Source organism: Chelonia mydas, chromosome 2 (genome assembly GCF_015237465.2).
Source record: "Chelonia mydas isolate rCheMyd1 chromosome 2, rCheMyd1.pri.v2, whole genome shotgun sequence".
In the NCBI taxonomy this organism is placed as follows: domain Eukaryota; kingdom Metazoa; phylum Chordata; order Testudines; family Cheloniidae; genus Chelonia; species Chelonia mydas.
This window is the reverse complement of record NC_057850.1, coordinates 248,998,426-249,012,803: the sequence shown is the minus strand read 5'-3', so window position 1 is coordinate 249,012,803 and position 14,378 is coordinate 248,998,426. Positions and strand designations below refer to the sequence as shown.

Here is a 14,378-nt window from a genome sequence, read left to right as displayed (position 1 = left end):
CAAGCTTGTTTCCAGACACATGAGTACTGAACCATTGAATCTAATTCTTTTTCCATAATTCTTAATGGAAATAATTCCCAGAGCAACTTGCTCTCTAATGCAAGGATCTGAAAAGTCCTTTTCAAAGAATGAAAATCTGCAAATCATCATTAGATTCAAAATTTTACCAGGGATCAAAATTCTCTCTTCGGGACCAGTAATTAGAACATTTTACTGGTCCTAAGAACAACTGCAATGGTCCAAAGGAATTCCAGCTTTGTTATGTTATCAGATGATGTACCTTAAACATCAAGTCATTCCATTTACCATCTTGCATTTTAGGAGCTACCAAAAGCTCTTATGGAAGATCAAACTTGTAGCAATCTTTTAAGTAAATCAATTACCTTAAGAACTGGTGCCTTTTCTTCACAGATGAGCACACGGATATCAGGATTTCGTAAATCTGTGCAATAAATCTTCCTGTCTCTTCCTCCTGAATAAACATGAGTGAAGGCTTCATTGACTTGCAGAGCCCAAACACCTTCATCGTGGACTCGATATGTGGCTATACATCTCTGCTGGCCAAGGGACCATAGACGAATAGTTCCATCAGAGCTGCCTGAAAGACACTGAGCAACAAACACTGTATTTAAACTACACCACTAAGTACCTGGAAAAAAGTGACTGTTAAAAAAAACCCCAAAACCAAAAAGCAGTTCTTATATGGAGGCTCTAGAAATCTTACATTCATATTTTTCCATTAAGACTGTGTTAAACTGAGAATTGCAAAGTCAAAATTCTGGTCACATTTTTCTTTACCCGATGCGTATATTGTACAGTACATCAACAAGAGAGACAGAGACAAAAATAATATTGTTTTATTCCCTCCCACAAATCTCCCTTCCCCAAACAGAAACTAACCAATATTAGTTTACAAGTAAAATAAAGGATAAAATATTCAGATGTGAAATCACAAGCTCATTTAACAATATATTTATGGCAATTCTCTTAGCTACTGGTCACAACTATGCTTCAAAAGTAAAGCAAAAAGTTACAGATTATTAATTTAGTTTAATATATTTAGATTAGAGCACTCACTTTTAGACCAATTTATTTTAAGTTTTATTTAAAAGACTTTCAATATTCTACAGAGCAAAAGTGGAAAAAACTGTTCTGTACTGAAAAAGTATAACATTTTTTTATAAAGCTCTAAAGAAAAACCTAAGTGAAAGATATCTGTGCTTCAAATGAAAACCCATACCTGTGTGCCATCTCTGTTCAACAACAAAGCTTTTACGTTATCCGTGTGCCCTTTAAGTTTCATCAGCTTTGCACAAGTCCTTGGATCCCATACCCTTAAAACCTGTCAAAGCAGATAAGATAATTACATATAATGTCATTTTCACACATGCATTGCCTACATATGAAGATACCTTTGAAGTAACTCCCATTTCTTCAAATAAGTGATTCTTCCAAAAGTGTAAAAAAATTAATTGATACTTTTGCAAGATTCCTATATTTTATTAAACTCACAAACACCTAACATGTTATCTGCTAACAGGAGTATTTGCAGCAGGATTTTGTTATGTTTTTACAAGACCAATTTACTTCAAATGATGACACAAGTTAAACAAGAAGATATTGATTGCAGAGTCAATTCAGAATTAGATTAGAACTCAGTGTCTAAAAAAAATTAGCAATAATTTTACTAAGGTTGAAAGAGTTCTAACAGGTCCTGCTTACCTTTTCAGTGGACCCCGATACAATTACTGTTCCCATTTGATTCATCGCAAGGCTGTAAATGGAATCTTTGTTCCCACTCAGGGAAGAAGCTAGTGCAAAATAAGATAACAGTATTAATGCTTTGCTTTCTCCATTGGTCAAAAAACAAACACTATGCACTTGAAAATGCTGCACTTAAGAGCCAACTGCAGGTTTTGATTCAGTATGATGGTCCAATGTGAAAAAACAGCAGTGCTTTCACCTAAGTATCTAGAATTACTTTTAATAGAAAAAGAATCTGGATAACATATTGCTAGAAAAAGCCTTCTCAATTCCTGATTTGCAATTCTGTAAAAGAATCACTATAATCATGGTACCACTGCAAAACCATTGATTGGCATTAGGATAGTTAGAGTACTATCTGCAGCTTCTTCTCGGGCCCTCTGTGTTAACTCCACTGTAAGAGAGGGATTTACAAGAGACTCTGAAATACACTGGGTTTGTGTTGCAAACACAGACTATAACATTTTGCATATGGAAATTCAGTCCCACCACTTCTAAAATTGTATTTTATAGATTAAGGAACCTTTTTCTTAGTCCTGTGGAGCAGACGTAGAACTTTTAGCTTAGGGATGTGTGCACCTGGGAAGTCGTAGTGTGGGGTAGGGATGTGTGTGTCAGAGAACTTGATAAAAAGAAAAGGAGTACTTGTGGCACCTTAGAGACTAACAAATTTATTTGAGCATAAGCTTTCGTGAGCTACAGCTCACTTCATCAGATGCATTCAGTGGAACAACTCTGACATCATAATCAAAAAAGCTGACAAAAGGAGGTGCTGTCGTCATCATGAATAGGTTGGAATATGAACAAGAGGCTGCCAGGCAGCTCTCCAACACCACCCTCCACAAGCCATCACTCTCCGATCCCACTGAGGGCCACCAAAAGAAACCACACCATCTGCCCAAGAAACTCCCCGAAAAACCACAAGAACAAATCCGCACAGACACATGCCTGGAACCCCGACCCGGGGCACTCCATCCGCCACCCAAGATCCTCAAACTATACTGTTCCTGATGGCTTGTAGTCCATCTTTGTGTGGAATGTTGGTGTAGAGGGCTTCTACATCCATAGTGGCCAGGATGGCGTTTTCAGGAAGATCACAGATGGATTGTAGTTTCCTCAGGAAGTCAGTGGTGTCTCGAAGATAGCTGGGAGTGCTTGTAGCATAGGGCCTGAAGAGGAAGTCTACATGGCCAGACAATCCTGCTGTCAGGGTGCCAATGCCCGAGATGATGGGGCGTCTGGGATTTCCAGGTTTGTGGATCTTGGGTGGTGGATGGAGTGTCCCGGGTCAGGGTTCCAGGCATGTGTCTGTGCGGATTTGTTCTTGTGGTTTTTCGGGGAGTTTCTTTGGCAGATGGTGTGGTTTCTTTTGGTGGCCCTCAGTGGGATCGGAGAGTGATGGCTTGTGGAGGGTGGTGTTGGAGAGCTGCCTGGCAGCCTCTTCTTCATATTCCGACCTATTCATGATGACGACAGCACCTCCTTTGTCAGCCTTTTTGATTATGATGTCAGAGTTGTTCCACTGAATGCATCCGATGAAGTGAGCTGTAGCTCACAAAAGCTTATGCTCAAATAAACTGGTTAGTCTCTAAGGTGCCACAAGTACTCCTTTTCTTTTTGCGAATACAGACTAACACGGCTGCTACTCTGAAACCAGGTAAGGTGAGCTATTATCAGCAGGAGAGTGGGGGGTGGGGGGAGACCTTTTGTAGTGATAATCAAGGTGGACCATTTCCAGCAGTTGACAAGAACATCTGAGGAACAGCAGGGGGCAGGGGGAGAATAAACATGGGGAAATAGTTTTACTTTGTGTAATGACCCATCCACTCCCAGTCTTTATTCAAGCCTAAGTTAATTGTATCCAGTTTGCAAATTAATTCCAATTCAGCAGTCTCTCGTTTCAGAGTAGCAGCCGTGTTAGTCTGTATCCGCAAAAAGAAAAAGAGGACTTGTGGCTTGCTGTTTCTCCAAAACGTAGGGGTGTGTGTAGGAGAAGGCTGTAAGGATCCCATCAGTGGAGGGGTGCAGGTGTTCCATTCCCCAATACTGGAGGAGCAGGGACACAAAATATCAGAGGAGTTCTGAGTCAACCATCCCTCAAACTTCATCAGTTTCAGAAAGAAATTCAATAGCTAAGGCATAGGCACGACTAGAATGGTGGTAATGGCACTGACAGCAATTATCATAGTTCTTCTTGCAACAAAAGGCATTGTAGATACTTCTGTACAGTACATAAATTCTCCACCAGGTTTTTAACACATGGCTCACCATGCAGCAGCATAAAGATTCTGTCTAGTTGAAAAACTTGTGGCTTCATTTCAGTATCCTCCTAATCATCTGGTATTGTTATCTGAAGTGTAACCTTTCATGCAAAGCCTTTTTTGCCATTCATAATCAGGATGCTTTGGCTCAGACTCTTATTGCAGAGCCAATAGAAGATCAACAAAAAGGACCAAACCCCTTAAAATGAGATTTGGCAACTCAGCCATTTTAAAGTTTACATTAGATGAAAACTGGTCTTACTCTACGTCGAGAATAGCTGCTATACATATGTAGCACCTATTTTTCTCTTTGATATTAAAACCCCTATACGCTCCCGGCTTTGTATGTAATTCATAATATAGATCAGGGGTTCTCATAACAAACTTTTTGGTGGCCTCAGAGCGCGGCCACCAACTCTTTCTTGTGGCCGCTCTGACAATTTTTCCTAAAATACTCAATTAACTTTAGGAAAAACAGATAAATATGCACATATACATATCCAAATCATTGTAATTCATTTATGTAGAGCTTTTTGGTAGACTCAATGATAAAAATAATGTACAGTTGTTTCTCTTCTTTACTGGACCTATACAGAATAGAAAACACAAATAAGGTGCTTTGCACATTCATCTTTTTTTGTTGTTGCTTCTTTTTTGCTTTTTGCTTTAAAAAAACAAACAAACAAAACACTTGCTTTGTATGCTTGTTAATATCACTTTTCACAGCAGACTTACTAGCTAGCTGGGAGTGATATTAACATACATACAAATATCAATTGTCACGGCAGACTTACTCAGCCCTGTTGAGCCAGGAGACAAATTAAGCCCTGGATGAGGGGGTGGGCAGAGAGACAGAGGGGGCGAGGGAGGTGGATGGGGAGCCAGGAAGGCAGCAGGGGCCAGGGATCATACAGGGGGTGGTGAGCCGAGAGCCGGCATCCACAGCCGGAGCCCAAAGCCCCACAACCGGAGCCTGCTGTCTGTCCTCCCAGGGCTGAAGCCCGAAGCCAGAGCCTCACTGTACCCAGGAAAGTGGGTAACTCACTGGCTGCCTGCTTCTCTGACCTTTGTGGCTCCAGAGGAGGGCAGGGCACAACCCTTGCTGGTGGCTCTGGGGGAGGGGTCCACTGCTTTCACTCCCTCCTCGCCCCAGTCACTGCCCACGAGGCTGTAGCAGCAAGAAAAGCCCCTGGTGGCCGCAAGCACCCTCGGTGGCCACATTTGAGAAACGCTGAGTAGATATACCACATATGTATAGCAAAACAACATGCCTGATTTCACTGAACTTTGCATAAGTATATTTATATTCTAGGATATTAGGAAATTACTGTTCTGTTTGCTCAGCAGCCATGATCATATTGTGGTAGGATATTACAAGTCAAAAAAAATTTATTCTTCCAGTTTCATAATATGCAGCATTTGATTACAAGAGGCCCTTTGAAACATGGAGCTAAATTATTCCCTCTCTTCCTGCCTAACTCTACAGACTTCACTCGGTTTTATAAATGTAAATTTGGGCAGAATTTGACCCTTAATTTCTTACCAGACTGAAAGGAAACAGTATAAGGAGCCTAAGTGGGCAAAGTTTAAGAGATATGGCGTCTCTCCATTGTAAAGCATCCAAAAGTACAACTCTTCCTAGAAACAGAAGTTTCACACCTTCCCTCTTGAAGGAAGAAAAGGAGTACTTGTGGAACCTTAGAGACTAACAAATTTATTTGAGCATAAGCTTTCATGAGCTACAGCTCACTTCATCTGAAACCTCTTGAAGGAGGCCTGCTTCAGAAGTAAACACTTTTCCCTCTGAATTAGAGTGCCTACATCTAGAAAGACTGATGGATACACCCTTTTAACAAGGGTCTGTCTACTGTCAGGCTCCTTATACTGTTTTGTTTCAGTCTGGTAAGAAATTAAGGGTCAAATTTTGCCCACATTTATAAAACCTAGTGAAGTCTGTAGAGTTAGGCAGGAAGAGAGGGCAGAATTTAGCTCTACATCTAGCCCATGTTTCAAAGGGCCTCTGGGGCATACAATATGTTTTTCTCTAACCCATTAGGAACATTGTTTACTGAACAATCAAGTGCTTAAGAAGAATGATAAAACCAGAGCATTTTTTCTTTTCAGACTCTTTAGTGATTGAACTCCATAGGCACACATTTGTTTCTACTGCCTTTGAGGCATCCTCTCTACCTTCTTTAATCTCAGGTCAAAAAAATGGCCGTTGAATTATTTATAGGAATGTTCATTTGCTTCAATTTGGCCCAATATCACTATAGAAGTTTCTAATAAGCCCATCTTCACTTGATCTACAACAGTCTTACAATGTTTTCCTATGAGCCAGCTAGTAAATCTCTAAACTACTCTTGCATCTGCACCCATTAGGCTAGAAGATGACCTATCCACCGTTGTCAGAAAAGATTACTTGGAAATAGAAACTCCCAACTACTTCAACAATAACCAGTTTCAGAAAGAATTACTGGAGTAAACCATCAAACACAAAAGCAAGAGAACATTGCCAGACATTTGAAGACGACGACAACATATCCATCTGCAACAACGCCAAGAACTGTATACATTCTCTGTCTTTAAAAAACTCAATGTTCCTGTTTCAGAGTAACAGCCCTGTTAGTCTGTATTCTCAAAAAGAAAAGGAGTACTTGTGGCACCTTAGAGACTAACCAATTTATTTGAGCATAAGCTTTCGTGAGCTACGGATGCATCTGATGAAGTGAGCTGTAGCTCACAAAAGCTTATGCTCAGATAAATCGGTTAGTCTCTAAGGTGCCACAAGTACTCCTTTTCAATGTTCCTGCAAACTGTTTATATGTTCTATTACATTCATTCCAAGCACACAATCTTTAAAACAGGGCTTGAAAAATCCATGCACCAATGATTAGTGAGATACTCTTCTCTAGCCGGAGCCTCAGCCATAAATTTCTGCAAAATATTAGCTTTCATTTTTTTTAAAAAGTGTTTCTACCCCTCATGGTAACCTAACCTTCCAATGTGAACTACATATAAACCAAAGCGACATGTTCTTCCTGATTCCACACACACACACACACCCCCCCCTTCAGTGTCTCTGCTATTGTTCACAGCTTTAACAAACAGTGCAGGAGTAAACTTAACGAAACAGGTCATTTTCATTGCTGTTATTCAGAACCCTACGGCAACAATGTAGGAGAAAACCACCCATCTTCTCAGCAGCCAGAATGCTCTAGAGGGAGGAAAAAGAGAAAGCTTCTCTCTTAACCACTTTATTTTTTAGTGCAGGAGGTGATGCTTTGTAGTGCTTCATGTAAGACATCTACTAAACAGAAGCTGCTATTAAAGACTGACTCACAAAAAAAAAGATCTACAAAAACAGAGAGGAGTCCAGTGGCACCTTAAAGACTAACGGAATTATTTGGGCATAAGCTTTCATGGGTAAAAAGCCCACTTCTTGTATTTGAAGTCTGGTTTTGAAGTTTTTTTTTGTTGAAGTATGGCTACTTTTAAATCTGTTAATAGAATGTCCAGGGAGATTGAAGTGTTCTCCTACTGGCTTTTGTATGTTACCATTCCTCATGTCTGATTTGTGTCCATTTATTCTTTTACATAGAAACTGTCTGGTTTGGCCAATGTACATGGCAGAGGGGCATTGCTGGCACTAGCAGATGTGCAAATGATGGTATCTATCACATTAGTAGATGTGCAGGTGAATGAGCCCCTGATGGTGTGGCTCATGTGGTTTGGTCCTCTGATGGTGTCGCTAGAGTAGATATGGGGACAGAGTAGGCAACAGACTTCAAAGAGAAACTGCAGAACCGCAATTCATTTGCAAAATTACCACCGTTAATTTGGGCTTGAATAGGGACTGGGAGTGGCTGGCTCACGACAAAAGCAACTTTCCCTCTCTTTGTATTGACACTTCCTCACCAATTATTGGAGTGGACCACACTCACCCTGATTGAATTGGCCCTGTCAACACTGGTTCTCCACTTGTAAGGTAACTCCCTTCTCTTCATGTCAGTATATTTATGCCTGCATCTGTAATTTTCACTCCATGCATCTGAAGAAGTGGGCTTTTTACCCATGAAAGCTTATGCCCAAATAAATCCGTTAGTCTTTAAGGTGCCACCGGACTCCTCGCTGTTTTTGTGGAAACGGACTCACACGGCTACCCCTCTGATTAAAAAAAAAAAAAGGATGTATTGACGGTGCTTTTCCCAGTAGCTGGGGTTAACTGGTATTCACCAGGGCATTGCTCCTCGACCTCCTTAGTGTTCACTCCCACCTTACCCCACCCTCTCCTTTTGTATCTATATCTGCCTATCGCTGTAGACCTTCCATTAGTAGGCATTAGGTATGTTTATCAAGCTCTTCTTTAAAAGATTAATTGTATTAATTTCTGCTTCGGCCTAATACAGAAGATGGGAAGTACAATATGCCGAAAAAGCACTAAACTAATATCCTATGGGAAAACTACTAAAATGTATTAATTGAGGAGCTAAGAGCTTTTGAAGCTAAAACTCTATTGAGTCTAGATGAAATACAGACTCATTACATTATGTTCAAAGAGATTTACCCTGTATTCTAGAATCTGTAATGATCAGATGCTCTAGTTTTTCAGCTAAGATTATGTTTGGCAATAAACTGAGATTAAAATAAAAAAGTAAACAATGATGAGAATTACCTGAATGTTTTATATATACTATTGGTACTTTTTAGCAAATATTAATGCTTTTAGTATATTAATTAATTTACATATTAACTACTCTCCCAAAATCTTTAAGGTATTAGCAAAGAGTGTATTTGAATAGTAAGGCCAGAGTGGTGGTCCATAACCTGTGAATAACTTATATTCAGGAATTTTTATGATTATTAGACTATAATCCATCATGGCTGGCACCTGCACGTCTGTGAGAAAACAGGTGTCCAGGATAGAGTCCTCCTCAAACTACCAAAAGGGTCTACTAAGATATAAGCAGGATTGATAAGGAACAATTGTTATTGTAGAAGCTTTCTGCAATGATGAAATGGGAATCCATTAAAAGATGTTTTGGGAAATGTCGGTTGTCCTAGCTGTTAGGGATAATGACCAGATTAGAATTCCCTTCTTGCTTATCAATCATGTAACCTAAAGATACCATAAAGGAAATTCCATAAGTAATGAGAAACAAAACTATTAAAACGTAAGATATAGAGAAAGCGATCATGGGAAAATATTTTTCCATCCACAAAAGGGATTTCTTTTTCTCATACCCTATAAAAAGACAGTGGTACTGGGAATTAGGTAGAGGATGCAAAATTGTTGGCATCTCACGAGATACAGAGAAGAGAAAGACAAAGGTCATCTCTTTGCCTTACACCAAGCGTGGTAATGCAGTGGCACTCAACTTTTCCCAACTACTGAATCCCTTTCAGGAGTCAGATCTGTCTTGCATACCCCCAAGTTCCACCTCACTTAAAAACTACTTGCTTACAAAATCAGACATAAAAATACGACAGAGTCACAGTGCACTATTACTGAAAAATTGCTTATATTTTATAATGATATGATAAAAATGAAAAAGTATCAACTGAAATAAAAATACTGAACTTACATTTAAGTGTATAGTATATACAGCAGTATAAACAAGTAATTGTCTGTTTGAAATTTTAGTTTGTACTGACTTCGCTAGTGCTTTTTATGTAGCCTATTGTAAAATTAGGCAAATATCTAGATGAGTTGATGTACCCTCTGGAAGACCTCGGCATACCCCTGGTTGAGAACTACTGTGGTAATGTATCTATTCTTTCTGTATAGTGCTGTACTAATTTCCAATTCATAATCTTTGATTTAAATTACTAAAAAACAGGTTCAAATGGAATTATTTAAATTATTAAATTCAAACATGTAACAATACACACACACAAAAACTCAAGTTTACTGTCCTAAATTGAACTAGTGGAAAATGTTAATAAATGAGTTATACAGTATTTTAATTTTTCCCAAGTACCTACTTGTGACAGTGTTGTTTGAGGCAGTCAGTGCTGTTAGAGTATTTACATCCCAGAGGAATATCTGTCTGTCCAGCCCGGCAGATGCTACCAGTTCTTTATCTTTTGCATATGCTAAGGCCTTCACATAATCCTACAATAAAATGGGTACAGCAACATGACATTACAGAACCAGCAAATAACCTTCAGTATGAAGTCTGCATCTAAATACGTACACTATTTTTTTAGAACAGTAATGATCATTTATGCATCTTTAATTCATGCCTTTTACCTTATGTGTCCTTAGTGTTGACATGCAAAATCCCTTATGTGCATTCCACACTTTAACAGTAGTATCTGAAGAAGCAGATATCACTAAATGGAAAAGATTGGTACATTTTAACAGATTATTTCATCAGAGCATGTGAAGCTCTTAATATCTTTTAGTTTCTCTTCAAAGATTAGAGGAATTGTATATCTTTGCTGTTCATACAATACACTTTACCGAAACTTATTTTATATACTAACAATGCAAAAAGTTACCCAAGTTGTAGCAAGTGAAGCAGTTGGTAACAGTCATATACTTAATAAATTTCTGAATGCCATATTTTCCCATTTTATACTATTAAATACTGAAGTAAAGAGATACTTACATGTTTTACCATTGCAACAAAGTACAATATCGTTTACCCAATCAGTGTGATGTTCCATAGATGCTATATAAGGGTCTTGCTGGAATTAAAAATAAATTGTATGAGTTCCCTTCAACATTGGAAAAGACTAAACTGGTTTTTGGGTTCAGTTGTGATATCCCCTTCTACCTCTCATACTGATCAGCAGTTATTTCAAATAGTCCCACCAAAGTCAATGGGGCTACTTGTGATAACTACCACCTGGCAATATGAGTAAGTGGGTCACAATTTGGTCTTTAGTAAAACTCATATTTTGAAATACTTTATATGTGGAATAGATGTTATACTGAAGTTTAATCTCATACCATTTTATAATGCTTATTTTTGTACAGCATGACAGCTGTGCAAGGCACCAAGTAAACTTAAGACAAGATTCCTAAGCAAAGGAGCTCACAACCTAAAATCCTAAAGGTGTTGAGCTAAGGACACTCATCACGTTGCAAGATCTGACCCTAATTAAGACAGACAACAGGTTAGTAAAACATAACATGCCAGGGGAGAAGAATGGAGACAGATCCTGATAAAATAAAGGGGAATGGGAAAAGCGGAAAAGAGAGTCTCCTTAGGATACAAAAAAAAAAAAAATATGATCAACCTAAATAGCAGTAACTTAAGAAAACAGTCCAGATCCTTCAAAATAAAGTACATTAATAAGCAAAGCAACTCCATAATCTTACTTGATGTAATTTCCCCCCCCAACTATATACCCTTTATTATCTACTTTTGTTGTATTCTCTTAACATAGACTGTAAGCAATTTGGGGTATGAATCACATCCTATTTGTCTGTAAAATGCCATGCATTTTTAATAGTATAAGGATAGCTACAAACCCTTAGAAAAATGTCAACATTGTAATAATCTGGTTTAAATTAGTCCACCTGACAGAGTCCGCTAATGTAAAAAGTGACTTTTTAAATTAATAAAAAAGACTACGTCTCTTTGCTTACCTTGTGCTGATTGACACTCCATATCCTTATTATAGAGTCTCGACCCGCCGTGAAGAGTCTGTTTAATGCTGGATCCAGCTGGAGTGCATTTACACCATTTCGATTATACTTCTCTACCTCATCTCTAATCACATAGGAGACCTAAAATATATTTATACAAATCTGATTATGGTATTCAGATATTTAGTCTACATGAAAGAAGTGACTCTAAATGTTGTACCAATAAAATAAAAACCAGCAGGATCTTATTAAAGAGGAAAAGGCAAAATACCACATTTATTGTGAATACAGAAAGAATCATAGTAAGCAGTTAGTTATAGTTATAACATTCCATTCAATCTCATATTTGTTCACACATTCATTCATACACACACACAGGTTCTGCAAGGTTATCATCATAGTTACCAGCCTTAGAGTTGCTCATGCCAAGCCACTGGCCAGGTGGCCTGGACATGAGGAGGGAGCAGGGCCTTGTCAGATGCTCATCTGATGCTCCTGGAAGTTGGTTTGCAGAATCAGACCCCCCAAAAGTTCTCACTTTTTAGAGTCTATTTTTATAGGAATTTCTTCCTATGCCAGTCTATAGGAATTGCTTCATCATGCTGTTGCTGAATCAATCAGCAGATAGCATATTCTTGACAGCTCCGTGCTGCTAGATGTTATCTTGTTCTTTGGTTCTCCCATTCTTGAGGCTGTTGGGTGGATTCCAGTCTGCCCTCCGGGGGTCCTCTGGTTATTTCCACTTGATGCCTTCTTCAGCCGATGGACACTGATTCTTAGGCTGGCACCTCCCTGATCATTCAGTTATTATCCACACCAAGCATCCATCCACATACATCCTCTAGCTCTATTTTAATCACAATTGTTAATACAACAAAAGGGCGGGGAGTCTCTGGGTGCTGTTTCTGTTGTTACAGAGTATTGCTTTGAGTCTCCCTCTGTGTGAATTGCTTTGAGAACAGACTCTGTCTTAGAATGTACTAACGCAATTAGCAGCTTGCAAGTTTCACACATAGAGGGAGAGAAACAGTACCAAAAACCAAGAGATCTCTTAATTAGTAATACCCTGGAATTTAAACTATGGGGAATCAAACTCATTTGTGATTTTAATACAGAACTTCTTTAATATGATCCAACATATAGCCATTTCATTTTTAATAGCACCTTCCATTCAAAAATCTCAAAGAACTTTACAAACATTAAATAATCAAGTCTCAGCATCCTCTGTGAGACTGACAGCCATTATTCCCAATTTACAGATAGAATAACTGAGGCCACAGAGAGGTTAGGAGATTTGTTCCAAGTCACATAGATGACCTTGTCAGAGTCTGGAACAAAACTAAAAGGAAGGACAGTTCAGTGGTTAAAGTGCTAGCCTAGGCATTGTGAGACCTGGGTTTAATTCCCTGTTGTGCGACAGACATAGTATATGTCCCCGGGCAAGTCACTTAGTCTGTGCCTGGGCTCCCCAGTTGTAAAGTGGGGATAACAGTATCTCTTTACCTCACAACATTTTTGATTATGAGGTGCTCAGGCAACGGGGGCTATAATATCTAAGACTGAAAGAACCCATCTCTCCTTACTCTTAGTCCTGTGCTTTAAAAAGGACACAGTCTTGAAAATTATTTCCTTCTGAAAAAGTCTGCTGTTACACAGAACTCATAAGATTACAAGAACAATAGTTATTTTTCCAATTACTTTTCCATTTGACAGCACTGTGCATATTATTCATTAAACTATTTTGCTGATGATCAGCTGTACGCCTGTCTTATGCACTATCATGACATTAACTCAGGCATAGCAATGAGTCAAACTTACATGTCTGGTCTTCTAAAATCTCTACAAGATGTAATTGGAATAACATGATTTTAAGATCTGTTATAAATACATCCTGCCACAGCAAGAAACACGTGCGTACACAAGTGTTTCCAACACCTGTAAACTTTTTACAAGCAGTAAACATTCGGTCCCTGAATTACTACTTATCTATTACAACAGTCCCAGGAGACCCAAAACTAGATCAGAGCCCCCACTGTGCTAAGGTGTTGAACAGATACCTATTAAAAATACAAAAAACAAACAAACATTCCTCCCCTCAGTTCATCAGCCACCCTCCTTCCCTGTATAGCCCCAAGCCCCTCTCCCACTTGTTCCATCCTTTGTGGCCTGGCTCTCAATACTGCTAGATTCTCCCACCTACTTGGATCCCATCTACAATCTCTCAGCTCCTCCTACTAAGGTCCCCACAATATACCCTGCCTCCTTACTCTGCCAAAACAATCCACCATCTCCTCCCAGGGGCTGGGCCCATCTTCTCACCTGCACTTTCTACCACCTTGCTGTAAGGATAAGGCCTTTTCCTGTAGACATACTGTAAGGTCTGAGGCCTTTGTCTGCAGCTAGATTAGGAAAGCAGCAGCCATGAGCTAAAAAGCAGAACGTCATATCCTCACATTCCATCTAAATTACATTAAAACAATGTAATGTCACGCTGTTAAGGTGATCCTATCTTAATAGTAACCACCATCACCAGATAAAAAAACACATCTTAAGACGGTTAAAGAAAACTTTGCTTGATAGCATTCTGTCTGGCAAGAAATCATTTGTCAACGGTTGTGATGGTAAAATCTATACTTCTATTGTTTTCCCTGTATGGTCCCTCCTTCTCTATTGTTTATCTGTATGGTCTCTGTCTGGTTCTTTGATTGTTTCTGTCTGTTGCATAAGTAATTTTGCTAGGTGTAAATCAACTA

General features: G+C 39.0%; 1 protein-coding gene across 1 annotated transcript in view; it reads right to left on the bottom strand.

Moving 5' to 3' along the window:
- WDR48 (WD repeat domain 48) overlaps positions 1-14,378 on the bottom strand; it is a 52,088-nt gene that overhangs the window by 25,176 nt on the left and 12,534 nt on the right. The window contains exons 2-8 of the mRNA XM_007059435.4: positions 11,626-11,766; positions 10,640-10,718; positions 10,279-10,361; positions 10,011-10,140; positions 1,723-1,811; positions 1,241-1,342; positions 384-608 (exon numbers count right to left, since the gene is read on the bottom strand). Coding sequence (XP_007059497.1) covers positions 384-608; positions 1,241-1,342; positions 1,723-1,811; positions 10,011-10,140; positions 10,279-10,361; positions 10,640-10,718; positions 11,626-11,766 — 849 coding nt within the window. The remainder of the gene's footprint in view (positions 1-383; positions 609-1,240; positions 1,343-1,722; positions 1,812-10,010; positions 10,141-10,278; positions 10,362-10,639; positions 10,719-11,625; positions 11,767-14,378) is intronic.